The 25,829-nt window shown below is 31.7% G+C and overlaps 1 protein-coding gene across 1 annotated transcript; it reads right to left on the reverse strand.

Moving 5' to 3' along the window:
* Positions 1-1,775: 1,775 nt before the first annotated feature.
* LOC111625475 (translocon-associated protein subunit alpha-like) lies at positions 1,776-22,853 on the reverse strand. The gene is made up of 4 exons (XM_023368628.1): positions 22,644-22,853; positions 19,898-20,028; positions 9,406-9,502; positions 1,776-2,101 (listed from the first exon to the last, which is right to left on the reverse strand). The coding sequence occupies exons 1-4, from the start codon at positions 22,708-22,710 to the stop codon at positions 1,839-1,841; spliced, it is 558 nt and encodes a 185-aa protein (XP_023224396.1). The 5' UTR covers positions 22,711-22,853; the 3' UTR covers positions 1,776-1,838.
* Between the last annotated feature and the right edge of the window lie 2,976 nt (positions 22,854-25,829).

Raw genomic sequence — 25,829 nt, forward strand, 5'->3', positions numbered from 1 at the left:
AAAAAGTAAAATACATCTGGATACGAGTCCAATTTTGCTTGCCACGTCCAATCACCAGGAACAACTATTATCCATTGCAGAGACAACCTTTCTTTAGAGGCTATGCCTCAGCACAAATATGTAAAACAGTTTAAAATGTTCACAGGTGACAATCTCAACACAACTAAAAACATATTTCTTTGTAGAAAAGGGCTGGCAGAATACATAGGGCTTTTCTACAAAGAAATATTATATTTTTAACTGTGTTGGGATTGTCACCTGTGGACATTTTAAACTGTTTTACATATTTGTGCAGAGGCATAGCCTCTAAAGGTTGTCTCTGCAATGGAAATAGTTGTTCCTGGTGATTGGACGTGGCAAGCAAAATTGGACTCATATCCAGATGTATTTTACTTTTTATTAAATAGTAATTCTGCCAGCCCTTTTCTACAAAGATTAAATATCTGTTAAAATATTTCTGGTTTTCACCTCGATTACTTTGCCAAATTTCTTCGGTTGGATTCTGCATATATTTCGCAGCTACCGTTGTTTGCCCTGTACAAACAATTCCCGAACTGGTTCTGGATCCATAAGAATTTCACCAAATGGATCTGTTAAGAGTTGTTTCTTCCGTAATATAATTATCTCCCGAATATACTTCCAAGCCTTCTTGCATACTCTAATTTCTGCTTCTATCCTTAAAAAATCTTAACACATTTCACTTGCGTGGCAATAAACTGTTAGAAATTGCAAATTTATCGTTCGACCGATCCCGTTTAATACTTAATGTCCCAACGCCATCTTAGGAAGCACCGGAAGCCTTCGCACGCTACCCCAAAACGGCATTCCATGTATCTTTGCTCCAACGCGTGAACAACGGATTGAACAAATGATTCGATAATGGCCTATAAACAGCTCTTCAAACGCATTGTTTTGCACCGGAAGCTCCCTCTCGATTCGGTCTGCTGCAGTGGAGAAAGCCTCAATCTCGCTGCCCTTTTGCCTCCGAGCTACAGTATATGTAGAGTATATGTAGAGTACCAAGGAATGCATGCAAACGAACTTTACGTTTTTGCAAAGTTATTACGTTCTGAAGAAAACGAAGAGGGCAAGAATGAGACTCCTTAACAGGGATGGGAAACCCGCGGTAATATTTTTTGCGGCCTGCGTAAAATATAAATAAATATATTTCATATTTTATANTTATATTTGCTTTAACTGAATAAGAATAAAAAAGTTTGACGTCAAATGTTGTCTTTGGCTATTTTTAAAGTAAAAAAAATTAAAACTGAAATGTTTTATTTTCCTTTACTTTGAAAAATCAATATCATGCCATATCATACGTGAATATTTTATTTTTTCCGTGCTTTTAGTAAATTGAATAGTAAGAACAGCATTGATAAAACATGTACAGATAAAGAATACAGATTAAAATATTTGAGTTAACTGAAAGATTTTCTATACATTGTTATTTTATAATGTTATGAAAACCAGGATGAAAACATTTCCCAGCAACAAAATGGAATAGACTATAGTACTAACATTTTTCTATCACATACCTCAGAAGAAACATTAAGCCAAGCTTGGAAGTGCTAGAGCATTTATTTATTTTTGTTTAAAATTTTTATGCTTCATTAAAGCATTTTCCATTCAATTAAATATGTATATAGAATCTCATTTTATGATACCAAATCTGTGACACACAAAGAGCTCAAGTTACATACTACTGTATATTATTATAAAATAGTTAAGAAATTTTTTTTCAACCTATTTTCTAATGATGCACCCCAACCTGGTAATTTTTCTTACATGGAGCACCTCTACTTCTTTATGAATGAAGAGTTGTGCTCTTTGTACTTTTAGTAATACACATAAGTGTTACGGCACTGGTAAGCATCGTTTTGAAATGCCGCCAAGTGACAGCATGGCACCCCGGTTGAAAACCATGTAGTATAGCAACTAAAATAATAAAATAAGACAAATTCTATACTAACATTTTGAATGTAGAAACTGAAGTCCATCGAATATCTGAAAGAGGCATCCATCGTCTCCAAAACAAATTCCTTTTCACCTTTATTTGTAAATCCCACCAAAAACTGAACATCTCTTCCAGCAGGAAGTTCTACAACATATAAATATATAATAGTCTGAATAATAAATAAATTAATTAATTAATTAAAAAAAATGTAATTTTGAGGAATTGTTACAAAGAAATATAAATAAATTCTTAAATTCATTTAATAATTCTTAAATATTAAATAATAATTTACTTAATTCAATAACTGTTGCAATTCATATTCAAAATGAAAATATGTATTATTCATATCCACACTTTAAAAATTAGAGTAAACAGCAAACGAAATAATGGACACTGGCAAGAGACGAGGCTCATGAAAGTTTGACCGGGATTGAAACCCGACGGTCTCCAGAGCATTATGCCATCTGCATTCTATCACCAGAAAAGATCAAAAACTTCAACTATAGAAAGTATTTTTATGTACCTATATTCATATATTCAAGTTGAACACCAATGACATTAAGATAAATTGGACCATTTATTTTGAAAGTGGTGTAAGTCCATAAAAAAAAATATCACATAATTTGTAATTAATTTACTGTAAGGTTTTTATTTATAACTAGTTAATATTTAATATCTTAAAAAATGCTAATGCTTTGTTCAATTTAAAATTGGCCAATATAAGAAACTGCATAGGAATTGATTATAAAAATATTTATTTTATTTAATTATAAATAAATTCACACAGAAATAAAACCCATGAATGTAAACAAAAGAAGAATCTTAGAATTGGAGGATGAAGACAATTCCACTAAAAAAAAAAACACATTTAATGAAACTGTAAAGCAGTGACCTTTTAGCAGAGTGGGGACAAAAGAGGCGCGATCTTGTCAATTGGACCCACGTGCGGTCGGGTAATACCACTTGTAAAGTATTGACTTGTAAACAAGGGTAAACAAAGGAAGCGCCAGCTTTGTTAATTGGACCCACCTGCAGTCAGACGGTAATGGTAAGCAAACGAACGTAAACAAGTGGCGGACGTTTGTGTAAGCTTCACTCTCGTCGGATGACGGCGGACCTGAGTGTAAGCTGTTCGGGCATAAAAAAGGGTTGTGATTGGTCGGAAGTTCCCGTTCCAAAATCCCTTAAATTGCGGGGCGAACGAGAGTCAAGGAGAGAAGGGCAAGAGACTGATACACGGTTGTCTCAGGCACTTGGGAAGCCCGCTGAGCGTTAAGAGAGAGTGTTCTCCTCTGTTGATCTTCTCAGAGACGGGTTAGTGCTGAGACCGGACCGACCGCGCAGTTGAGCCGACTCCACAAGCTGACTGAGGTCTCTCCAAAGATTATTAGTTCCCAGACGCAAACCTGGCACGTGAATTCACCACGCATGGTCATCTTGTACATATACTATGTTTTCTAACTTGTACTTTTTACTACTGTAAATAAACTGTAAATATATTCAATTTGAGTGTGGAGGTGTGCTTTACAATGAACCTGATTCATTACACCGAGTCGTGAAACACAAGAAAACAACTCAACGAAACGGAGTTGGGAAGGAACGGCAATAAGATCTTCACTGAAACATAAAAAGAGAAGAATTACAGAGGTAGAATCTTCATCAGATGAGGATATTGTTAGTCAGAACTTTGATTCTGCAAAAGAAATTAAAGGAAAATATATGCAATAAATAAGCAGAATTAAGTAAAATGCTGGACAAGAGAATTATATGAGAAAAGGTAAATTTATTCCAGCAAAAAAATTTGAATCTAAAAATTGTAACTGCTCGAAGAAATGTATAGAACATGTTAATCAAGCAGAATGTAAAACAATTTTTGATCAATTCTGGAATATAGATAATTTTAATAAGCAAAATATATCTCTCTATTGTAATGTTCATCGTAAAACTGTAAATAGAAGAAAACGAAGAAATTATTCGGGCACTTTGAGGACTTATGCTTATAAATTTTATTTGGTCACTTCTCGTGGAAACATTTTAGTATGTAAGAAGTTTTTCATTAATACTTTTAATATATCTACTGGATGAATTGATTGTGTCTTAAAAGCGCACGTTATTCCGAAAGACACGCGTGGACAAATGGATTGCTCTTGCAGAAGAACTAGTGAACTAGTGCCAAATATAGTGATAAAACAAACAAAAAGTTTTCTGGCATTTGAAAGTCATTATACTCGACTACAAAATCCAGAACGAATGTTTTTGAATCCTGAATTAAACATAAGAAAAATGTAAGGAAAATAACTTAAGTTCAGTTAATGAATATCTTTAAATGAAATTTCAAGTTACATTTCCATCTGCCATGTAAAGATACCTTTCAAGATGCAATTTCTTCAACACAAAAATTCAGACAACAAATAATGATGAAGAAAAAGTGACTCTTGTACAAAGCCACGGTGTTCACTTGAAAAATGCTGAATTAGAAAGAAAAGCATTACAAGAAGATAAAATTCTGGCATCAAAAAATCCCGATAAATATTTTGCCTTTTCTTTTGATTTACAAAAAGCCTTACCCTATCCAAAAGTTATCTGTTTCAATTGCATATTATAAGTGAAATATGTATCTTTTAAATGAGGGGTTACAAATTTCCACGACAATGAAGTTAGTATGTATGTGTGGGACGAAACTATTGCTTCCAAGGGATTGTAGAAATAGCTTCTTGCTGTCTAAAACATTTACAAAATTTAACGATTCAAAGTCATGTTATTGCATACAGTGATATGTGTACTGAGCAAAATCGAAATATACAAATGGCATTGATGTGGTTGAGAGTTGTTCAGTCTTTGGAAAATAACACCATAGTAACTGATCATAAGTTTTTACTCTCCAGGCATTCATATCTTCCAAACACTGCAGATTTTCGTATTACAGGAATGGCATTAAAAAAAATTTCTTGTACACACCACAAGATTATATTTATGTTATAAAACAACGTAGCAAAATAATAAATTTATTTTACACAAAATGAAACAAGAGAATTTCGTTCCAACAAAAAATCTACAAAACACAACTCAAAAACGCATAAGAAAAAATACTAATGAAGAAAAGATAAACTGGCTGAAAATACAGATGACAGTTGACATTCTTTTTACTGCGAGGAAAGAATATTGACTCTCATAAAGTAAGATAATTATTTACAAAATATAATGCAGTTAAATGATAATATTGTTAACCAAATTAGGTATACAGCAGAACTTGAAACTAGTTATACATCTAAATCCAAAAGTCAAGTGTAACTAAATAAACCTCTTTTAAAGTATGATTTATTTAATTACACACCTGTATATATTAAAAAATATCCATATTTTATCTATTACACATATGAATTTTAAAAACATACAAAAAGATACACATTTTTATAGATAATATTTGCTCGAAAATAACTATTTGAAAACTTGACAAGAAGCTATTCATCACAATGATGACCAGCAGTTTAGATTGAAGCCAATATCATTAGTACTTATTGTGGCACAAGCCACAACAATAAATATTACTTATACTGTAAATACTATAGAACAGCAATTTCCAACTGGTGAGGTATGAGCCAATGTGCGCAATACTATTCAGTGTATGACTGACGAGCGAGTGTATGTGGATAAAAATGGACTCTCCTCCAAACACAATGTGATAACCTTCCACATGCACATGTTTTTCCATCACTCTAATTTGTTTTCTATTGTCACACAAATAATGTTCCTTAGGACCGTCGCCATAAATTCTACTTAATTAATCCACTAACTAAAGTAAACCAATCATCTTGACATTTAGAATACACTGATATTTGAAGAGAAATGTGAATAACGCAAAATCTACAGACCAAAGTGGAACTAGTAATAGTAGCAGGATTACTACTGACAACATAAGTATAGTCACTGATAAAAAAAAGAAAAAGTGCAAGCAATACGACGAAAGTTATATCAAGTTCGAATTTTCTTGTTTTCATAGCAAATTTGGCATTCAACAGCCCCAGCATGTCATTTGTTTTTAAGTTCTCACCAATGACAGTCTTAGACCTACGAAGCTTTAAAGACATGGGAAAACACTATGTGAAGATTATGTATACAAGGATTGTGAGATTTTTTGTTTGAAAAAAAAAAAAAAAAAGGAATTGAAATGACAGAAAACTGTAATGTTAAACCGTGATATTGTACAAAGTGTCAAAAGCTTCTTATGTAGTGGATATAAAAATTGCTAAATATAAGAAATCCCACACGATTGTCGAGAATTTGTTGCTTCTGGCAGCTGTAGAAATGTGTTGCATTATGAACGGAGTGACAGTTGCAAAGGCATTATGAACTATTCCACTGTCAAATAATACAATTCCACAGAAAATCGATGACTTGACAATGAATTTAAAAACATAGTTAATTCAACATGTAAAAAAGTCAAATATTTGCATTGCAGCTCTTTGAATCAACCTATATTTCATCACAGGCTCAGCTTATTTGTTTCCCAAGATATGCCACAAAAGGAAATATAAGAGAATTACATTTTGTAAACTGATTCCAACAACTTCAGGTGAAAACATATTTGCTTACTTAATGAATTTGTATGTGCCGACGGCTTGACTGAAATTGATTGAATAGGTTTATGCACCAATGGTATGGCAGCTATGACAAAGAAGAACAGTGGTCTTGTAACTCCAGTGAAAGCTGTAGCTCTGACAATAAAATGGATGCATTGTATGATACATCGAAAAGTTTTGGCTGCCAAAAAATGCAGTCAAATATATATGGTGTTCATATGAATGCTGTTAAAATTGCTAATTATGTCAAATCTCAGTCAATACAGGCTCATTGCTTTACTGAACTTTGTGAAGAAATGGTATAATGGCTGAACATAAGCATCTACTTTTTCATAGTGAAGTCAGGTGACTGTCACATGGAAAAATGAAATTGCAGAACATTTGTGTAATGTCAAATTTTTAGCAACACTGGCCTATCTAGTATACATTTTTGAAAAACTAAACAGCTTGAACATGTCACTGAAAGAAAAGAACTCAAATATTCTGGCTATGCAGGACAAAAATTGAAGGTTTTGTGAAGAAGTTAATTTTCAGAAAACTTGCATTTACTGTGGGGTTATTAAAATGTTTCCATTGCTTACAAAAATCATAGCACAAGAAGCTGACAATACCTCTACTATAAATTCTGTTGTAAAAAGAGTAGTGGTGCACCTGTCTGCACTGAAAAACCAGTTTGAAGACTATTTTCCTTGGATTGACAGCCACACCCAAGATTGGATTCAAGATCCATTCTTCGTATCAGTGAGTGATATTCCAGAATTAAGCATGATTGGTCAAGGGAAATTTCACTTATAGACTTTTGACTTTCAGTTCAAAGCACTTAAACAGAAATTACAAAATGTGCTCTTTCAATTTCCAATGAGCTACCTGTGCAAAGTTATATGTTCAGTAATGGCAGCAATTAAAACAACGTACAGAAATTGACTTAATGTGGAGAATGACTGCATGTGGGATTGACAGAATTAGAAACACACTTTGATCATTTGTGCAATTCAAAATAAACTGAAATTTCACATTGATGTTTACAGTTTATGAAAATCTACAAAACATTTTTTTAATTTATATTATTATAACTTTATTCAGAAGGAATAAACTCCTGGTTGTACAGACATTACAAATTTTATTTGTGCAAAATCTGTAGGTAGGTATATCTATATTTGTAGTAATGCACCTGTATTTTTGCTTCATATTTTCAATCAAACCTTACCAGTATCACTTAATTAGTAATAAAAGAAAATAAATACTAAATACAGAGTAATAAACACTTATGTGTATGCTGGGAGAGGTGCCATTGCATAAGAGTTCTGATGAGGGAGAAATACTGTAGAAAAGGTTGCTGCTTTACAATGACACTTTAGGCAGGTTTCTCACATAATGGCCATGGTAAAGCTTCAGAAACTTATTCCTTTGTCATCTATATCTGTGCTTCCTCAACCATTAGAGACCTCTAGGGATCCATGACACAAGAAATATTGAGAACCACTGATCTATAAAACATTAAATTGTAATTTTGTTTGAAGAAAAGTTAAAGAAACTGATTCTATTAATTTATGCAAAATTCAAACAGAATTCAGTTTGATCTTTAAAAAAATTCCTGCATTTCTTTATACAAATGAATGTGCACTGATTAAAAATAAAATTCAGATTATTATGAACAACAGACTTATTCTTACTGTAAATAAGTTTTGAATTAGTTTTTTGTAATAAACATCTGTAACAGAAGTTTTTTGACCTATGCTACTCCATTGAGACGTACAGTGCGCTTCGTTTTCTTCAAGTAAAAGACATTTGAGTTAGATTAGTTTTACTGTAATTTGTTATTCAAATATTATATGTGAAATTAAATTACAATAGGTAACTTTGAAACAAGTGCATTTCATAAAGAAGGTATAGATTATAACTAAACATAACATAGTAAAATTCACTCAGAAAGTTTTTTGTGGGACCAATTTAAAAAAAAACTTAAGCAGAAATGAAAATAAAATAACTTTTCATTCAATACTCCATATTTTTTTAAAACAATGTTCTACTACATAACAGTAAATTAGGCTTATACAATATATATTTATCAGCTGTCTCTCTAATCTAACATATATTGGACTGGCAAGTGGATTACCAGATTACAGTATAGTATGTAATGTACATACCAAGTTACAAAAAAAAATGCACTTGATTCAGGGGTTAGTTTATTGTATTAATCACAACTGTGACCGTTTTGCCAACCCCATAAACAACTAGCAACCAACAGTATACACGTAGTGTACATCAGTCTCTCTTGGTCACATACATCGACACAAAAATTTTATACATGTGCCACCCTGTGGAGTGTTGGATTACTGAACATTTCAGACTGACAAGTGTGAATCAGAGAGATTATATTGTATTTGTCTAATATAGTTGCTTCATCCATATTGTGATTCCCACAAAGCCTCAGATCTACAAATAGTCCATGTACTAAACTTGATTTAAGACTTACAGTAAACCCATGTAGTAATAGTGTTTTTAGAACCTGCTACTTGTTGCAGATAACTGCATAAGAAAATTGTAAAATCCATGTTTAAAGTAGCCCAAAGACACATGCAAACTGATATGCAAAACTGTGCATTTCCCAATGCAATTATTTTGATTTTTTTCAAATGCAATTGAATGTGTAAAATTTTTTTCTTACGTACAGGAGAAATTTTCTTAAATGGGAAACTTTATACATCTCTTATAGGAAAAAATTGAAAGTTTTGGAATTAAACTTCTTAATTGAGTTTTACTATAGTTCTTTATTTCATTTTGATGTGCAATTTATGTAATTTGTAAATTTTGAACTTAATGTAAAAAAGAAAAAAAAACAAAGTAATTTAATTTTGCTTGTCTTACCTAACGTTGCTCGAGACGGTTTGGTGAAGAGAAAAAATGTATCTGCATCTGGCGAAGGCTTCAACTGAGCTTCCTCCTCCTCTTCCTCTGTTTCTTCCTAAAATGCCAACAAAATTTATTTATTTATGTTACATATTTGTATTTAAAATCTGAATAATCCATAATCTGCTATTTTAATAATAATTTTATTCAAGTACAGTAAAATCTCACTTATGTGGCCATCTCTGGGATATACAATTTCTAACCACTTAAAAACCTGAAATACAGAACTATAGAGTACCATACTGAATCCTAGTAAAAGTTTAATACAAGTTAAAAATTAGTATTTTGAATGACCATCTTTAACAACCAGTAGTGCATCTATATCACAAGAAATACTCTCTATACATTCTTTTTATTTTTGTTCTCCTAAATGAGGCTATGCTGCCATACCTTATTAAGAACCTCTATCATTTCCCTTCTTCTGGTAGAACATATAAATACTGTAAAACACACCTAAGTTGTAAAATTGCAAAACAAATAAAGGAGCCAATGTGGCCAAATACAAATTGTCTGTCAATTAATCTATACATTACTAACTCACATTTACATGTATATAGATTTTTGAATCATTTAAGGGTTCAAATATTGGAAAACAGGTTATGGGTGAAAGCAAACCTTCAACACAATTTGATGCATTTACAACAGAATTTTTATTATTTATTAAATATATGAGTTTGTATGTATATATAGACTTTTAAGCATTTTCTGATGTTTAAAAGAGTCTGCAGATCTCATTAAGTTGCTGCACCAAAGGATAAAACTAAAATCTGTTTAAAATACAGTCGACCCCCCTATAACATACGTTCCTATAACGTAGCGAAAAAATTGTAGAAACTTTCGTATAACGTACCTCCTATAACGTCGTTTCGCGAGAAGATTGATAGAGTCTGGACCAANTAGTTTATTTGGGGAGACATTCAGAGGAGTAATAATCCGTGAGTTGTCGAACAAAACAATCTAGTTATTGACCAGATATGGCTCCTGGAAGGCAATGATATCAATGTCAAATTTCATTGAAGTATAAAGCGATTCAGAGGTAGCCACTTGGGATCTCGGCAGGTTGATCTGCAGGATTCAGAGATTATTTTTCACCTTTTATTGTGTTGGGTCCATTATGCTAGTCAGAATGAACAGAAGAGTGTGGAAATTAAAAGAGGAACAACAGGTTTTTCGTAAAGAGAAGCTAAAATTTGATTAATCTTGTATTTTTTTTTTAACAGAGTCACGGATCACAAAAGGTTTTATGATCTGTTTTCAGTTTTTTGTGTTCTGGCAGGGACTTATTTTCCTTATAGAAATTAATACACGTAGGTTCTAAATTTAGTTGGTCGCATTCTTTGTATGTATGTTTTTTCGAGCAATGGCTACATCGTTGGCACTCAGAACAATCCTTAGATATATGTCTTGGCATCTGATTATAGGGATATAGTTGTCAGCCTTAATAGAGCTCCAGTTTATTGATACCTTGTTGAGGTCCATGATAACGTTTATTAGTTTGGGCTTCAGTGACACCATAAGGTGATTGAAGTTCTGTCTTTCTTTTGGATTGGTGGAGAGAATAGGCTTTATTTCCTTCTGATAATTTTCCAAATCATAGCTGTTTTTTATTAATCTGTTTTGATGATATAGAGAAACTCTTAGAAAACCTTTTGCTAAACTTTTATTGTTTCTGATTGCTATCTAGAGTATTGACTTTACTCAAGTATTATGTACTCATATTATAATGTACTCAAATATTATTTAGTATATGTACTCAAGTAAAAATTCAAATAATATTTAAAAACAATGTTTGTCTTTTTTGTAGACAAAGCACAACCCCCATTGACTGGACAAGTTTCTTGTCTTCACCCCTAGAAAAACAAACTATTCGTCAATTTAAAAATTATATTTATTGGGATACAATCAGTAAACGACACGATTTATGTAACGCGTTTATTTTGGAATTCGCAGATAATTTAAACTGGGAATACATGTGGAAAAATTACAGATTTCTAATGGTATTTATTATGCAACATATTAAATATGCAAAATGGGATTTAAATTGCCAATATCAGCCATTAGATGAACGATTCATAACAAGTTTTCCGCTCATTTTGATTGGAATAAAGTCGCTGAATTCCAACCTCTTTCGGATGATTTTATTATCCTCTCCAGAAATAATTTTGATATAAAAAGTTTTAAAATACCAACAATTAAAAACCACAACTTTAAGCCAAATACAAGAATATAAAAACTGGAATTACGTTTCTCGTTATCAAAAACTTGACGAACAATTTATTGACGAATTCCAATGTCAACTTTCTTGGTGTCACATTATAAAATATCAAAAATTAAATCGAGAGTACATCGTTTGCAATCGTAAAAATTTATTCCTGTCCTTAATGGGAGAAATGTGCATTGGTATAGATAAATTGAAGGAAAAACTGGAAAAAACTTAAATAAACTGTAATGTAAATATTTCTACGTACCTAAAAATAAATAAAAAACAAAAATAATTTTAGTGTTACATATTTTATAATAAAGCATTGAAAATAAATTCATTCGCATACACCAGTCCTAATTCGCTTTATACATCTTATTCAGCTATTGTTTATTATGATTTAAAATCTTTTTTATTTATTAATTTCGAGACTTATATTTATGATTTGATAACAATAATTATGTTTTCGATTTGTTGGTAATTTATATTTAATAAAATAATTAATTAATCTATATATATAAAATTGCTTGTCCTGACTGACTCATTCACTCACTGATTCATCATCGCCCAGAGCAAACCTCTGAACCTAAAGAGGTGAAATTTGGTACACAGTTAGGTTACGTCATGAAAACGCTCACTAAGAAGGGATTTTTCGAAATTCCCCCGCGGGGGGAGAGGGAGAGGATTAAGTCTTAACCGGAAAAACAGCTTCTACTGTACTATTTTAGATGCGATTGTTTTTATCTGCGTTTTAGTAGGGTATACCATGGGAATGCACACTAAAAAGGGATTTTTCGAAATTCCCCCGCGTGGGGAGAGGAAGAGGATCAAGTCTTAACCGGAAAAACGGCTTCTACTGTACTATTTTAGATGCGATTTTTTTGTTACGTTTAGTCTTCATTAAGTACTTAAGTGTATTAAATTAATAACATTTCAGACATTGTTATAAANTGCCCCAGAGCCACCTATACAACAAACAACTAGAAGAGCCATCGACTTCTGACCAGTCGATTGTGTTTAGAAAATATTTGTTTTTTAGTATAAGTTTATTTTTAAGCTAAAATAAACGGGTTTTTTTGTAAGATACTTGTGTGATACTCCGGAAGTACTCTTAAAAAGAGTTACATAATTTTTCACTCTAAACAAACTTAATTAAATAATTTACTTTAATTTCACTTAGAAATATTTAAAAATGATAAAATTTGGAATAATTAATAAAACATAACCTAATAAGGATATAAAACTTTTACATCCTGCAAAACTGCTAGATTACTCAGCAGTTTAACCAGAAATGAGGATGTTTTGTATCCTTCCTCCACGCCTCGTATCTTAGAATTTTGCACCCCATCTGGTCTAATGACACATCATTTCAGATAATCATGATGGTGTAGATAATGTGGATAAAAAGGCAGGTTTTCAGGTACTCGGGGCAGTTCCCCCAGACCTGCCATAGGGAGTTCGTTCAGAATTGCCATAGTGAGCGCTCCGACTCTAACTACCGAACCTGTCCCGACTCCACTCTACAGGAAGAGAACAACAAGCTATCTTCAACATGAACAACTAAATAATATGATTATTGTAAATCTCTCTCTCTCAGTAGAAAGGATAGATCCTAGTCTCGCGATAGGATATAAGTCATGTATTTTTCATGTTTTACATCTGTACAGTCGACCCTTGTATAACGTACGTTCCTATAACGTAGCGAAAAAATTGTAGAAACTTTCGTATAACGTACCTCCTATAACGTCGTTTCGCGAGAAGATTGATAGAGTCTGGACCAATAGTGGATGAGCAGCCGAACTACTTACCTCCGACCCTGCGCCACGCTACGGAGCGGCTAAATTGAGTTTGCTATCGTCTGTTTAGTATTATATATAAATTTTTTTAGGTACTGTATATATAATTATATATTAACTTAATTTATTGTAACTTTATTATAATTATATATATGCTTTCTGCCGCCTGGCAACACGCTACGGAGATTTTAGGCTAGTAAGTTGAGTTTATTATCGTCTGCACAGTATGTAAATTAGGTACCGTAAGTCTAATACAGCACTAATTTTATACATTTCTTGTGAAAGAAACACTTCTTATTCAACGGCCATAAAAATTATTTATATTGATGATGTCTCCAAAGGTCAAGTTATCTTTCTGCGATAAATTATTTATCAGATATCGCGGCCGCCGTTTTGTGTGCTGTTCCGCGACGAAGACAAGCTTTGAACAACGGGCGTAGTCGAACGGTAAACACTCGGTAAGTAATCCTATAATTTTTTGTTTATAGCATAGTTTATACAGATTATTCCCAAAAAATTATACGTATTTTGGAAATGTTGAGTGGAATTAGTCTAGAATCGGTTAATTTTATAGAAGAAAACCTTTCAAACAGCCTTAGTCCGTAAAGTTCCTACCTATCGGGCTGCGATTGGCTCATGTATTTAGTCATTCCTACAACGTAATTTTCGGTTAGCGTGGAACGTATCTAAGCGTTATAGGGGGGTCTACTGTATTTATATTATTTGCTAGTATTATTGTTAATTATAATCAAATTATCAACTTATATATAAGAACCTTCCTAGTCTTAAGTTAGACAGATGTTTTATGTTTTGTTGTACTATTATTTGTATTTGTTATTTTGTTCTTCTATAATTAAATTGTTGATTTTATATTATATAACCTTCGTAGTCTGGTATTTGTTACTTATGTACAATTCACACAGAATCTTACCACTCGGGTTCTGTTAAAAATTAAGCCATCCAGTGACAAGGTGAGCAGGTCTAACAGATCTGACGATTAGAGGGCCTGGACCCTCGTCCGTATTCTCACACTTGTCATCTCTGTCGCCTCTGCCACACTCGCACGCGAACATCGCGAGATAATCTTGACAGGGGATTAACGATCCTTTCCTAAAAGTCGGCAAACTTACACTGGTGATAGAAGTAGAATTTTAAGTCCCCAATATCCACTAAGTCAGCGAACTTACATTCTGTATTTCTGTTATTATATTAATAAATCGCATTTGTGATGTTCTATACACTACATCTATAGTATTACTTATTAAATGTTTGATAAAAAAAACTAATGGTTTATTCTCTTATCTGTTTTCATAAAACCTTGAAGTTCCTAAAGTTATAATAAACTGTTTAATTCTAATGTAAACTAAAAAGCAATTTGTCATTGATATAAAAATAAATTTAAGTATTATTCAATATACTTGTAATCTTACTCATATTTGAAAGGGGTTAATTCTATGAAGATTAATAAATACATGTAAATTAATTATTTTTCGTATTTCAAAAACCTGGAAACGAGTCACTTCGATTTGAAGTTAAATTTTTATTCAGTGAATTTCATAAATTTTTCAGTGCACTGGGTATATATACCATATGAATAATTTATTGGAAACGACTTGATTATAATTAACTATATGAAATTTTTTAAAACCATTTACTAAAGCTACGATGATTGTTTACCTAAAAGGGAAATAATTTTATAAACTTTGCATTTATGTATTATATTAGACAACTTTGTTTATTACAAAATGGAAATACATTAGAACGAACATTGCTAACGTATACAATGTATTAGAAATTACTATAATATATGATTTACTTAAATAGGTCAAACTGTAGTTGTAAAAGTATTGTTTATATAAAAGTAATTCAATGTTTCTAATATTAGTTAAAATAGCTGTTTTCTTGTGAAATTAATTCTATAAGAAAGGTAATTTAAATGATTAAAAAAATGATATGTAGCCATTTTCTGCTTAAGTAACTAATTCGTGTTAAAGACATGAATAGACAAGAGCCTAATGCCATGGAAGTTTGCTTGAGAGTGGCACGCAGTTCACTAGCTTACTACTTAATCGGCTTTTTCGAACTGGAGGTCAAGAGAGAGAAAGTTAGTTGGAACTTGATAATTGATTTCTAAAGCATTTTAAGAAATTTTCACCTTTTGTCTTATGACATAGGATGACAGTTTACTTGATATACAGTCAAATAGTCTGTATTAAGCAAAATTAACGCTATTTTGCATGCGATGTTTTCTCTTCTATCTTTCTGTATTTATGCAATATTCTATTCTACAATCTACTCGTAGAAAAGTTAAATATTAAAATAAAAGTTACTTGTGTCATTATATTTCTCAAATTTCTTCTCCGAAAAATGTATNTAGAATAGCTGTTTTCTTGTAAAATTAATTTTATAAGAAAGGTGATTTTAATGATAAAAAAATTATATGTAGCCATTTTCTGCTTAAGTAACTAATTTGTGTAAAAGACATGAATAGACAAGAACCTAATGCCATGGAAGTTTGCTTGAGAGGGGCACGCAGTTCACTAGTTTACTACTTAATCGGCTTTCGAATTGGAGGTCAAGAGAGAGTTAGTTGAAACTTGATAATTGATTTTTAAAGCATTTAAATGAAATTTCACTTTTCGTCTTATGCCATAGTACTTTACTTGATATATACTCGAATAATCTGTATTAAGCAAATTTAACGCTCTTTAGTATGCAATTTTTGTCTCTTCTATCTTTATGGTTTGATGCAATATTGTATTCTACAATCTACTCGTAGAAAAGTTAAATATTAAAATAAAAGTTACCTGTGTCATTATATGTCTCAAATTTTTTTTTTTGAAAAACGTATTCTCTCTATATACAGAGAAAGAAAAGAAACGTAGTATGAAACGAAGAGAGTATAAATTTTTGAACAATAAAAATAAATTACCAAATAAATAAATTTACTTTTATTCTTCAATATAATGTAAAATTATTACTGAAGTTTAATATATTTAAAGTTCAGATATTTAAGGTTTGTGAAAAATAAATATGTTTATATGACAAATATTCTCTCAATACAAAATATTTAAAAAATAGCATATTAATTGTTACGTGTTATGAATGATATTGAAATTATGGAACGAATACTTTCATTACGTGAATTCTTTTCCGAACAAATTCAACACGTACAGTACATTACAGGAAGACCTGTACCATAAAATACGAATATTAAATTTTTTTTTCTTATCGTAAAATTATTCGTGTTTAGTAATAAATAAATCATTTAAACAAACATATATCAACACAAGGATATCAGTATTTTTTTAAGTATATGCATTATATCGTAGAATTAAATATTTACTTAATGAGATATAAAACTGTGTCATTTTACTGAGGGCTATTAAGATATAGGTAAAAATTTGTTTTTATATGGCGTCAAATATACAATGTTGAATAAAGAAAAGAATAAACTTGATAATTACATTTTGCATAATATAAATAAATGCAAATAAAACACACATCGAATACCCAGTATACTGCGTGTTTGAGAGAAAATTACTTTTTGTAAATCCCTTTTTATTTATCTTAAGAATCTATAAATAAACTGGCTATCAATATACACTGTAAATTTCAAAAAATAGTTACACAGAAAGTTATGCTATAATCAGAAAATTATAAAAAACAATAATATAAAATCCGCATATATTCTATATTGTAAAATATAATATTATTATTATAAAAAATTGTAGTTTTCCTTGCGAAGATTACACCGCGAACATAAAATGTTGATAGTTATTTATATTAGAAAACGTCAATTATTAACGAATGAATATAATAATACATACCAGAAAAATATACAAGAAAAAACACCCACTTAATCGAATGGTTTGGTTTTTTCTTTTCTCTCCATCCTCAACAAATCTGATATATTTGATGGATAGTATTAAATACTGCGTATTTAATACAACTCATCAAATATATCAGAGCATATATCAGATATTATATAATGTTTAGTTTAAAGTGTAGAGGTCTAGCTAGTTATTAGTGTTCAGTAAACCTTGAAGTTTTGTCAAGATGTAATAAACCGTGAATCTTTATCTTATATGTATCTAGTGAAAATTATTAGTTTTTTCTTGTTAATAACTGACATTTTTTAATATAAATAATTATTAAAATTTTCTGTTCACGGTGTAATCTTCGCAAGCAAAACTACAATTTTATAATAACATCATTATATTTTATATAAGATATACGCATATTTTATATTATTCATTTTGTAATTTTCTGATTATAGCATAACTTTTTGTGTAAACATTTTTTGAAATTTACAGTGTATATTGATAGCCAGTTTATTTATAGATTTTTAAGATAAATTAAAGGGATTTAGGAAAAGTAATTTTTTCTCAAACACGCAGTGTAATGTGTATTCGATGTGTGTTTTATTTGCATTTATTTATATTATGCAAAATGTAATTATTAAGTTTATTTTTCTCTTTATTTAACATTGTATATTTGACGTCATACAAAAAACAAATATTAACGTAAAACTTAATAACACTCAATAAAATGACATACTTTCATATCTCATTAAGTAAATATATAATTCTATGATATAATACATATACTTTAAAAAAATACTAATATCATTGTGTTGATATAAGTTTGTTGAAAGGGTTTATTTATTCGAAACACGAATAATTCTACGATAAGAGAAGAAAATATAATATTCGCATATTACGTCAGAGTTCTTTTTGAAATGTGCGTGTTGGATTAAGGTTAATTGTTCTAAAAAAATACTTTTTAAAAGTACACGTAGGAAAATTTAAATATCGTTAATTACACGTGTTAATTAATATAATATTTTTAAATACTTTGTATTGTAAAAATATTTTTCATATAAACATATTTATTTCTCACAAACCTTAAATATCTGAAGTTTAAATAATCTTCACTAATAATTTTAAGTTATATTGAAGAATGCAAAGTAAATTCATTTATTTAGTAGTATATTTTCATTGTTCGAATCATCTCTTTAGAGATTTCACATTTTAAGGGGCAAAAATTTGAGACAGGAAATGACGTAGATAACTTTTATATTACTATTCAATTTTTTCGAGTAGACTGTAGAATGCAATATTGCATCAATACAGAAAGATAGAACACAAAGCATCGCTCGTAGGCGTTAATTGTTTTTTTCATGCAGATTTATTGCGCTTTTATCAAGTAACATATCATTCTAGTGATCATGGCAAGAAACCAAATTTTATTTTTCACTTAGAGAATTATTTGTAAGGTTCAACGAATAAATTAGATTAAGAACAGATGGAATGGCAAAATAGAGTTTTTAAAATAATTAAAATTTTGTATTATATATAATTTATTTTTCGCAAGAAACCGCTCATTTATCTGATTTAAAAACATTGAATAATTTATATCTAAACGTTACTTTTACAACTACAGTTTGACCTATTTATGTAAGTCTGATTTTATATAAAAATTATTAAAGTAATTCTTTTTTTCTGTTAATTTAAACAATCGTTACGAGTATAATAAGTAGCTTTCAACACTTGATATAGTTAATGATAACAAATACGCTCCAAATAGATTATAAGTTGGGAGTATTCGTACCCAATATATAAAAAGATTTATATACTGGAATTCACTGAGAATAATGTAAGAGGTATTTTATTTGCAGCAAAGAATAACGAAATTTCGATTAATTTTTAAAAAATGTAAGTTTAAATCGAACGAATTATTTGCCAGGTTTTTTACAATAGGAAATAGTTAATTATAATATATTTCTATTTTCCATATAATTAATTCATTTGCGTTCATTTATAATATGATAAGTGTATCAAAAATTATTTAAGTTTATTTTTCTATTAGTGACAATTCCCTCTTTTACTTCACATCACAATGAAGTGTTTATTATAACTTCAAAAACTTCAAGGTTTTTTCCCAAAAGACAAATAAGAGAAGAAACCTTGAGTATTTAAGATAAATTTAATATATAGTGGTATTTGATAAATAATGCTGTAGTATAGAGTACAGAGCATCCCTCCTGCAACTTATTAATATAGTAATAGAAATGAAAAGAAAAAAAAAGTCAGTCGTCTTACTGGTAGTAGTGGTTTGAGTAGCACTGATCACAATGTTAATTTTTTAACAAAAANATAACTTTAAATTATAATATAAAATAATCTACAACCACTAAAAGACATTTATATGCTATTTACAAGAGAAATACTATTTATACATATAGAAAGTTAGATTTCTGTATAAATAGTATTTTGCTTGTAAATATCAATATCATACTTTTAATGACAAAGTTTCTAAACCTTTGAAAAGGAGTTGTAAGAGGATGGCTTTGTATATTTTATGTGGAAAAATTTGTGTCAACATTTCCACAAGTTTTTAAATATTTCTTTGATAAAGATATAAATTTTAACTAATATATGAAAAAACTTACACCCGTAGATATCACAGAATCTTCGGTTTCGGGAGTAGTTTCCGGTTCGTTTTCCACTTGAATTTCCTCCTCGTCTTCTCCTTCGGCCACGTCCACGTCGTCCGCTAAAGCAAAACCCGGCGCACCGCGACCTAATAAAAAATATAAATTTATTGCATTTTTTTCTTTTTACTAATGCAACACCTCTCAAATGCTGAAAATTAAGAAAATAAATAACATTTTAATTGTCACTCATAATGTGATTCAAAATTACAAAACAGAGCATTGGATATTTCATTTCAGTTGAGTTTGGAAATACATCATGCACACATTTAAAAAAAATAGTTTGCATAATAAAATTTAATATAAATTACATTAAAGATTTGATATTTAAGCATACAAAATTCCATTATTTAATCATTTAAATCAGTGTTTTTCAACCTTTTTGAATACGTGACCCCTTTACAAGTTAAAAAATTCTGGCGACCCCCCTAGGGCCATATTAAAACTATATCAGTGATTTAAAAAATTATGTATTTAATTTTCTTTCTGTTGAGAGAAATTACTGTTGACTAAAATGAGAATTTAAGGAGAATCGACAATAACTTAAGACACGTACAGTATGTTACTTCCTTCTTATAATAACAATGGGTTCGGCGTGCTGTTGACCTGTTTATTACTTCTTTTTACAAGTCAGCTCAACACTTTTTCAGCAATCATTTTCTGGGGTGGGCCGTACCCATCCAGACCCCTCCCAGGCGACACCCATCATTCGGACCTAAATGTCAATCAAAAAACCAACTGTACTGTATAATAAACAGGTACAGCCTTCTCGCTGAAATTGTAGTTTTTTTAATGTAGTGTAGGACCTACAAACACTTGTTTTTTTCTTTTACCCGCGACCCCCCCGTGTAAGGCTTCACGACCCCCCTGGGGGTCACGACCCACAGGTTGAAAAACACTGATTTAAATAAAGCTCAAATGTTTGAGAAAGTATAAAGAAAAATTTAAATGTGTGTGTAACAAAGCAAAAAGAAATAAAATATTTTATTTGTAATGAAGTAAATTTTTAGAAGAAAACTGTCCAATTGAAAAATTAAGAGATTTTATAAATAAGATCAACGTTTAGAAAACATGTATTTTGGTTAAAGCAATGTTAAGGAAGACAATTTATAACTCACAACTTATCATTACAATTTTCTGATCAGTTTTGCAAAGAAATTATCCAAACTAGTCTGCCGACATCGCATTGATTTATTTACCATAATCAGTGTTTATAACAAACCGATATCCATCGAGATAAGGATAAATCTTAATATAATTTAGATAATGTTAAAGTTATACGATACATTTTTACAAATCTTTTCAGAATTTTCTAATCTCAGCCTAATAAACTTCACCTTACAAATAAATTTTAAAAATATTCATTGTTTAGTTCTTGCCAAGTGTATGTACATAACATATAGAATGTCCGCATTAACGTCACCCAAGAATTTTCTTGCAGTACACTAATTGTAGAAGTTTAATACAGAATCAACGTGCAATTTTCATATTTTTAGTATAAAAGTAAGAATTAATTGACATTTATAAAGAAAAGTTTTCCAATTTTAAATTGTTCCGACTTAACGCTCGTCGACGACGAGATTGTTGCAAGTAATGAGAAAATAAAAGCATTATGGCAACAGAGATAACCTACCCGACGACGACGCATAACCACGCAACGAGACCAAACGCCCATAAATTATTTAATAGCCACATATGTACACCAACTGCCATTTATTTGTAAGAGTACATTTTATATTAAATATATTTGGATGAGCTATCTCCGTTTGAAAAATTAAATTGTAAAAGAAGTCATAAAAAATTATTATATCCAAATAAATACATAACTAGTTATTGGAGAAACACAAATATCGTATAACTAGAAAAATACACATTATTAAACAACTCGAGAACTTACAAACGAGACATTTATAAAAGTATCATTCTGTCTTCGAACATGCAAAGACAAGTTAAGTTTTCGTAACACCCTCGCAATTTTTATCTCATTATAAAATGGCATTTGCAAACAGAAAAAAAAAAAAAAATCAACGTCGCACCAAATGACCGATGCCGCAAAACCGTCGGTCGGCGGCGGCAGAATTCTCATCCGAGCGGCAAACCGAAATTTCGCGGGTAGTCCGAGCCGGACGGGTGCAGAAAGGCAGCCCCACCGTCCAAGGGTCGTAGAATTTTCAACGCGCCAAGCGGGAAGACGGCAACTTGAGACCGCCGCCGCACGTGGCCGAAGAGGGCGGAGAAACTCCGGAGGAACAGATCTCTACACACGAAATTTTATATTTCGCACGCTCTCGAATCATGTCGAGTTTCTAGTCTGCATGAAGCTACGCACATTCCTAGAACGGCATATCTTCTGACAAATATTCACACGGTATTCGACAAGACGATCATTACACCGTAGAAATGCCGCAGGCAGACGGAGGAGGCCACAGACTAACATTACCGCTCTTGGACGTTAGTATCCGGGAAAAGCAGCAACGACGTAAGCATTTTCCGACTCGTCCGTAGGAAAAACGTGGAATCTGCCAACAGCTGTGGCCACGATTACGAACGAGGAGCCGGCAAACCGGCGCTGGTCGCTTTATTTTGGCGAAGGTGAGGATAATTAAGTAAATTATAGACGTAACCGAGGCTTTAGCGAAGAAATATGCCGGATAAGAAGGACGGGATCATTGCCACGTCGATGTATTTTCCCACATTTGCTTACCTCCTCGTCCGAGTAGAAACGTCCAAGGCAAAATTAGTAGTAACAATATCCAGCTTCTTCCCAACATTTTCCTAATTTATTCTCGATAAAACGATTAATAAGAATCCGGATGAAATTAGATGGAGATCGTTTCACTACTCCATGCGAAAAACTTCCGACGTCGACGACGCGAAATCCTTCTTCGAGGTTACCTTCCGTCGCCTAATCTGGTTCCCGATGCGTTTTAATTACGTTTTGCAATTAAAAGATTGCCGTCGATTAAAACGTTTTCTCGTACGTAATTAATATTAAAATTATATCATTGCGTTAATTAATTGGGAAACGAAATTATCCGGTTATTTACATGGGCGCGTTCGTTTATTCCGCAGTGCGGCCACGATTACTATAACGTAAGGTCGCGCAACCCCCAAGCCGTGTTAAAATTTTACTAACGCCTTTCACTCCCGCTGATGGCGCCCAGATCGCCTTTTTTGCTAGGTTTCAACGGCTGTTTACGCACAGTACCTAAGAGCTTTAATACGTAAATATTTAAATAAATTTATGTCTCGAGCTCCGTCCCTCACCATCCGGTCGCCCCATTGCGGGCTTGCTAAAAGAGGCCCTCTTAGTGCCCACAGGGCGAAAAGAGTAAAAAAAAAGTGTATATAAGTATATCATATCGTTTTTTGGTCTGTAATATATATATAATTATTCGATAAATAAATGATTTATCCTAGCAACAGGTCCTGATAGCAGTAAGGTTACTTATAATAAGTAGCTCAGAAATAATAATAATAAAAACAGTACTACTATACCAGTCGACCCACCTATAACACTGTTGATTATTCCGTTTTATATGAATTCCATGTTATACGAGTCACTTAGATTTTTTGTATCGCAATGTTTATCGAGAGTTCAATAAAAGAATCCCATTTATTAATTAGTTCAATTTTTTTCAAATTAAATTTGAAAAAATTGTAGACGTATAAATACCCACTGTCGTCAGTCTTTCCTTAACCTCGAGAACGCAATTACATAATATAGATGAAAGACGAGACCAGATATGGAAACAGTTAATAGATGACCAGCACGACTCTATTGTTAAAGGAAAAGGATACTGTACAGGGGAAAGACACTACAGTACTAATTTGAGGTGGAGAGCATATCTTTTAAATAAAATAAATTGAAAATATGATTAAAAATTGCAGTTCGGCATTGTTACCATGTCACAATAAATAATTGCTCGCAAATCGTTTGGTTTTGATGTAATAATGCCTTCTAAGTGCCGTGTTCCGGGATGTAAAACTGGCTATGCCTCTTGTAAAGAAAAACGCGCTATGTTTTCGTTTCCAAGAGATCCGGAATTACAAAATGCGTGCAGAAGGAATATACCAAGAGACTTCGAAATCACCAAGAACTCCTTCGGATACAATTGCAAATGTGAAAGACGCTGTTAGGACCGCAGCAGAATTATAGAGCATGTTTATAGGATCAAAAACGTCAAAGGAACCACACTTCTAAATGTGACCCTTCGCGAGATATAGCACCCCGAAATCACGAGTCGCACCGCTAAAAAAATTGCTTTTAACTATTTAGTCCATGCTACTTTGCTGGCTTCGAGTAGCCCACTTGACTGTTCGTGGAGTACTTGATGGTACTGTATATAATTTTAGGGGGGGTGAGTCGAGTCTTCACCCGGACGTTTAGGTGCTCGCATCTAAGCAACGCCGGATCCAATAGGTGCGAGGCCGATTGATTTTTTTTTTTTTTGCGGGGCCCCTCAAACTTTAAATAACAAAATTAATTAACAGTTAATTTACATATTGAAATATGTTGTTATATTTTTAATAATAATATACCTAGATATTTATTTTTGTATCATGTACTATTTTTAAATATATAAATTTTGATGTGCCGCGGGGCCCGATTGGCACAAATCGGGCTCTGCACCTAAGCGCACGACCACGTGCGGAGCGTCAGTCAAGGTGCGCGATACTGAGCTTTGGCTCGGAGCATGGAGAATAGGTACTAGTACTAGTACACGAGAAAAACTGTTTTCGGCCAGTAAAACTTAATGCATTTAACTTACTTGCATGACATCTGCAAGCAAGATGGCGACGTTATTGACGCCGATGATATCACATTTGGAGGCAAATATCTCACGAAGGGTCGGGTGTCGGACTTTTCTTTATTCATTGCCGATAGATATGATCAGAATGTCTGATGGCTGTGTTGTACTGTCTGTTAAACACGTAATAAGCTTAGGAGAGCGCGCAGAGTGACTACCCATAGCGCCTGGAAGTAGGCTTTAGGCTTATTTCGGAGGGCTATACAGTATCTCGCGAAGGCCACATTTAGCGGTATGGCTCCTATGGACATGCTCTACATCTCTGTTAAGATCCCAACAGCGTCATTCACATCTGCAGTCTTACCTTTAGTTGAGTTGTTTTTTCGATAGTTGTTACATTATAAGAACATACGATGAAATTATTAACAGGGTAAATATACGAAGAAGCGTTTACAACCAACACTAAGACAGAATTCAATTCCTACTATATTTCCCAAGAGAGAAAATTGCAGGGCCGACCATAACCAAATGCCATGGAAGACCCCTGCATCCTTCCAAACAGCTGCTGAATTTACTTCTGTCATGTAAAAACACATTTTTCAGTATGTAGAAGATAAGAAATTTGTTGTTGTTAGAATATTTGATATTGTAACAGATTGCAACTTGACTTTAATTACATGAGGATGTAAATTATGTGCAATTATTATCACACATAATTGAATTTTTTGTAACCACAAAAATTCATTTTTTTCACAAGAGAAGTTAATAAGTCTATAAGTAACAGTGGCCAATAAAAATGCTAGGAAACTATCTCAATTGTAACTAATTAATAGAATAAACTGTCATCTACCAAAGAACTTTAAATTTTCATTAATGTTTTCAACTTATTTCACAAATCATCAGAGAATGGATCAACATTGAATATCAAAGAAAACTAAAAATATGAAGGTTTACAATATAAAAAAACTTACAACATAATTATGTTACTATACAAGTAAAATAAAAAAATATAAACAAAAATTGTGTGTGATTAATTAAAAATACAAAGTAAAAAAAATAAGTGTGATATTTTGTGTTAATAAGAAATAATATAATTGTACAGTCAAACCTCGGGTTATGAACACAACTTTGAACATCAT

This window comes from Centruroides sculpturatus, unplaced genomic scaffold, assembly GCF_000671375.1.
Source record: "Centruroides sculpturatus isolate CEXI.00-Female unplaced genomic scaffold, Cexi_2.0 scaffold95, whole genome shotgun sequence".
NCBI classification, from domain to species: Eukaryota; Metazoa; Arthropoda; class Arachnida; order Scorpiones; family Buthidae; genus Centruroides; species Centruroides sculpturatus.

What these genes read in the sequence shown, in the direction of transcription:
- LOC111625475 (XM_023368628.1), bottom strand. Translation starts at nt 22,710, where the DNA reads ATGTTGGGAAGAAGCTGGATATTGTTACTACTAATTTTGCCTTGGACG. An exon ending in GTTTCTACTCGGACGAGGAG is followed by an intron (nt 20,029 to 22,643) that starts GTAAGCAAATGT and finishes ATTTTTTATTAG; the next exon opens with GTCGCGGTGCGCCGGGTTTT. An exon ending in ACCGTCTCGAGCAACGTTAG is followed by an intron (nt 2,102 to 9,405) that starts GTAAGACAAGCA and finishes TATATGTTGTAG; the next exon opens with AACTTCCTGCTGGAAGAGAT.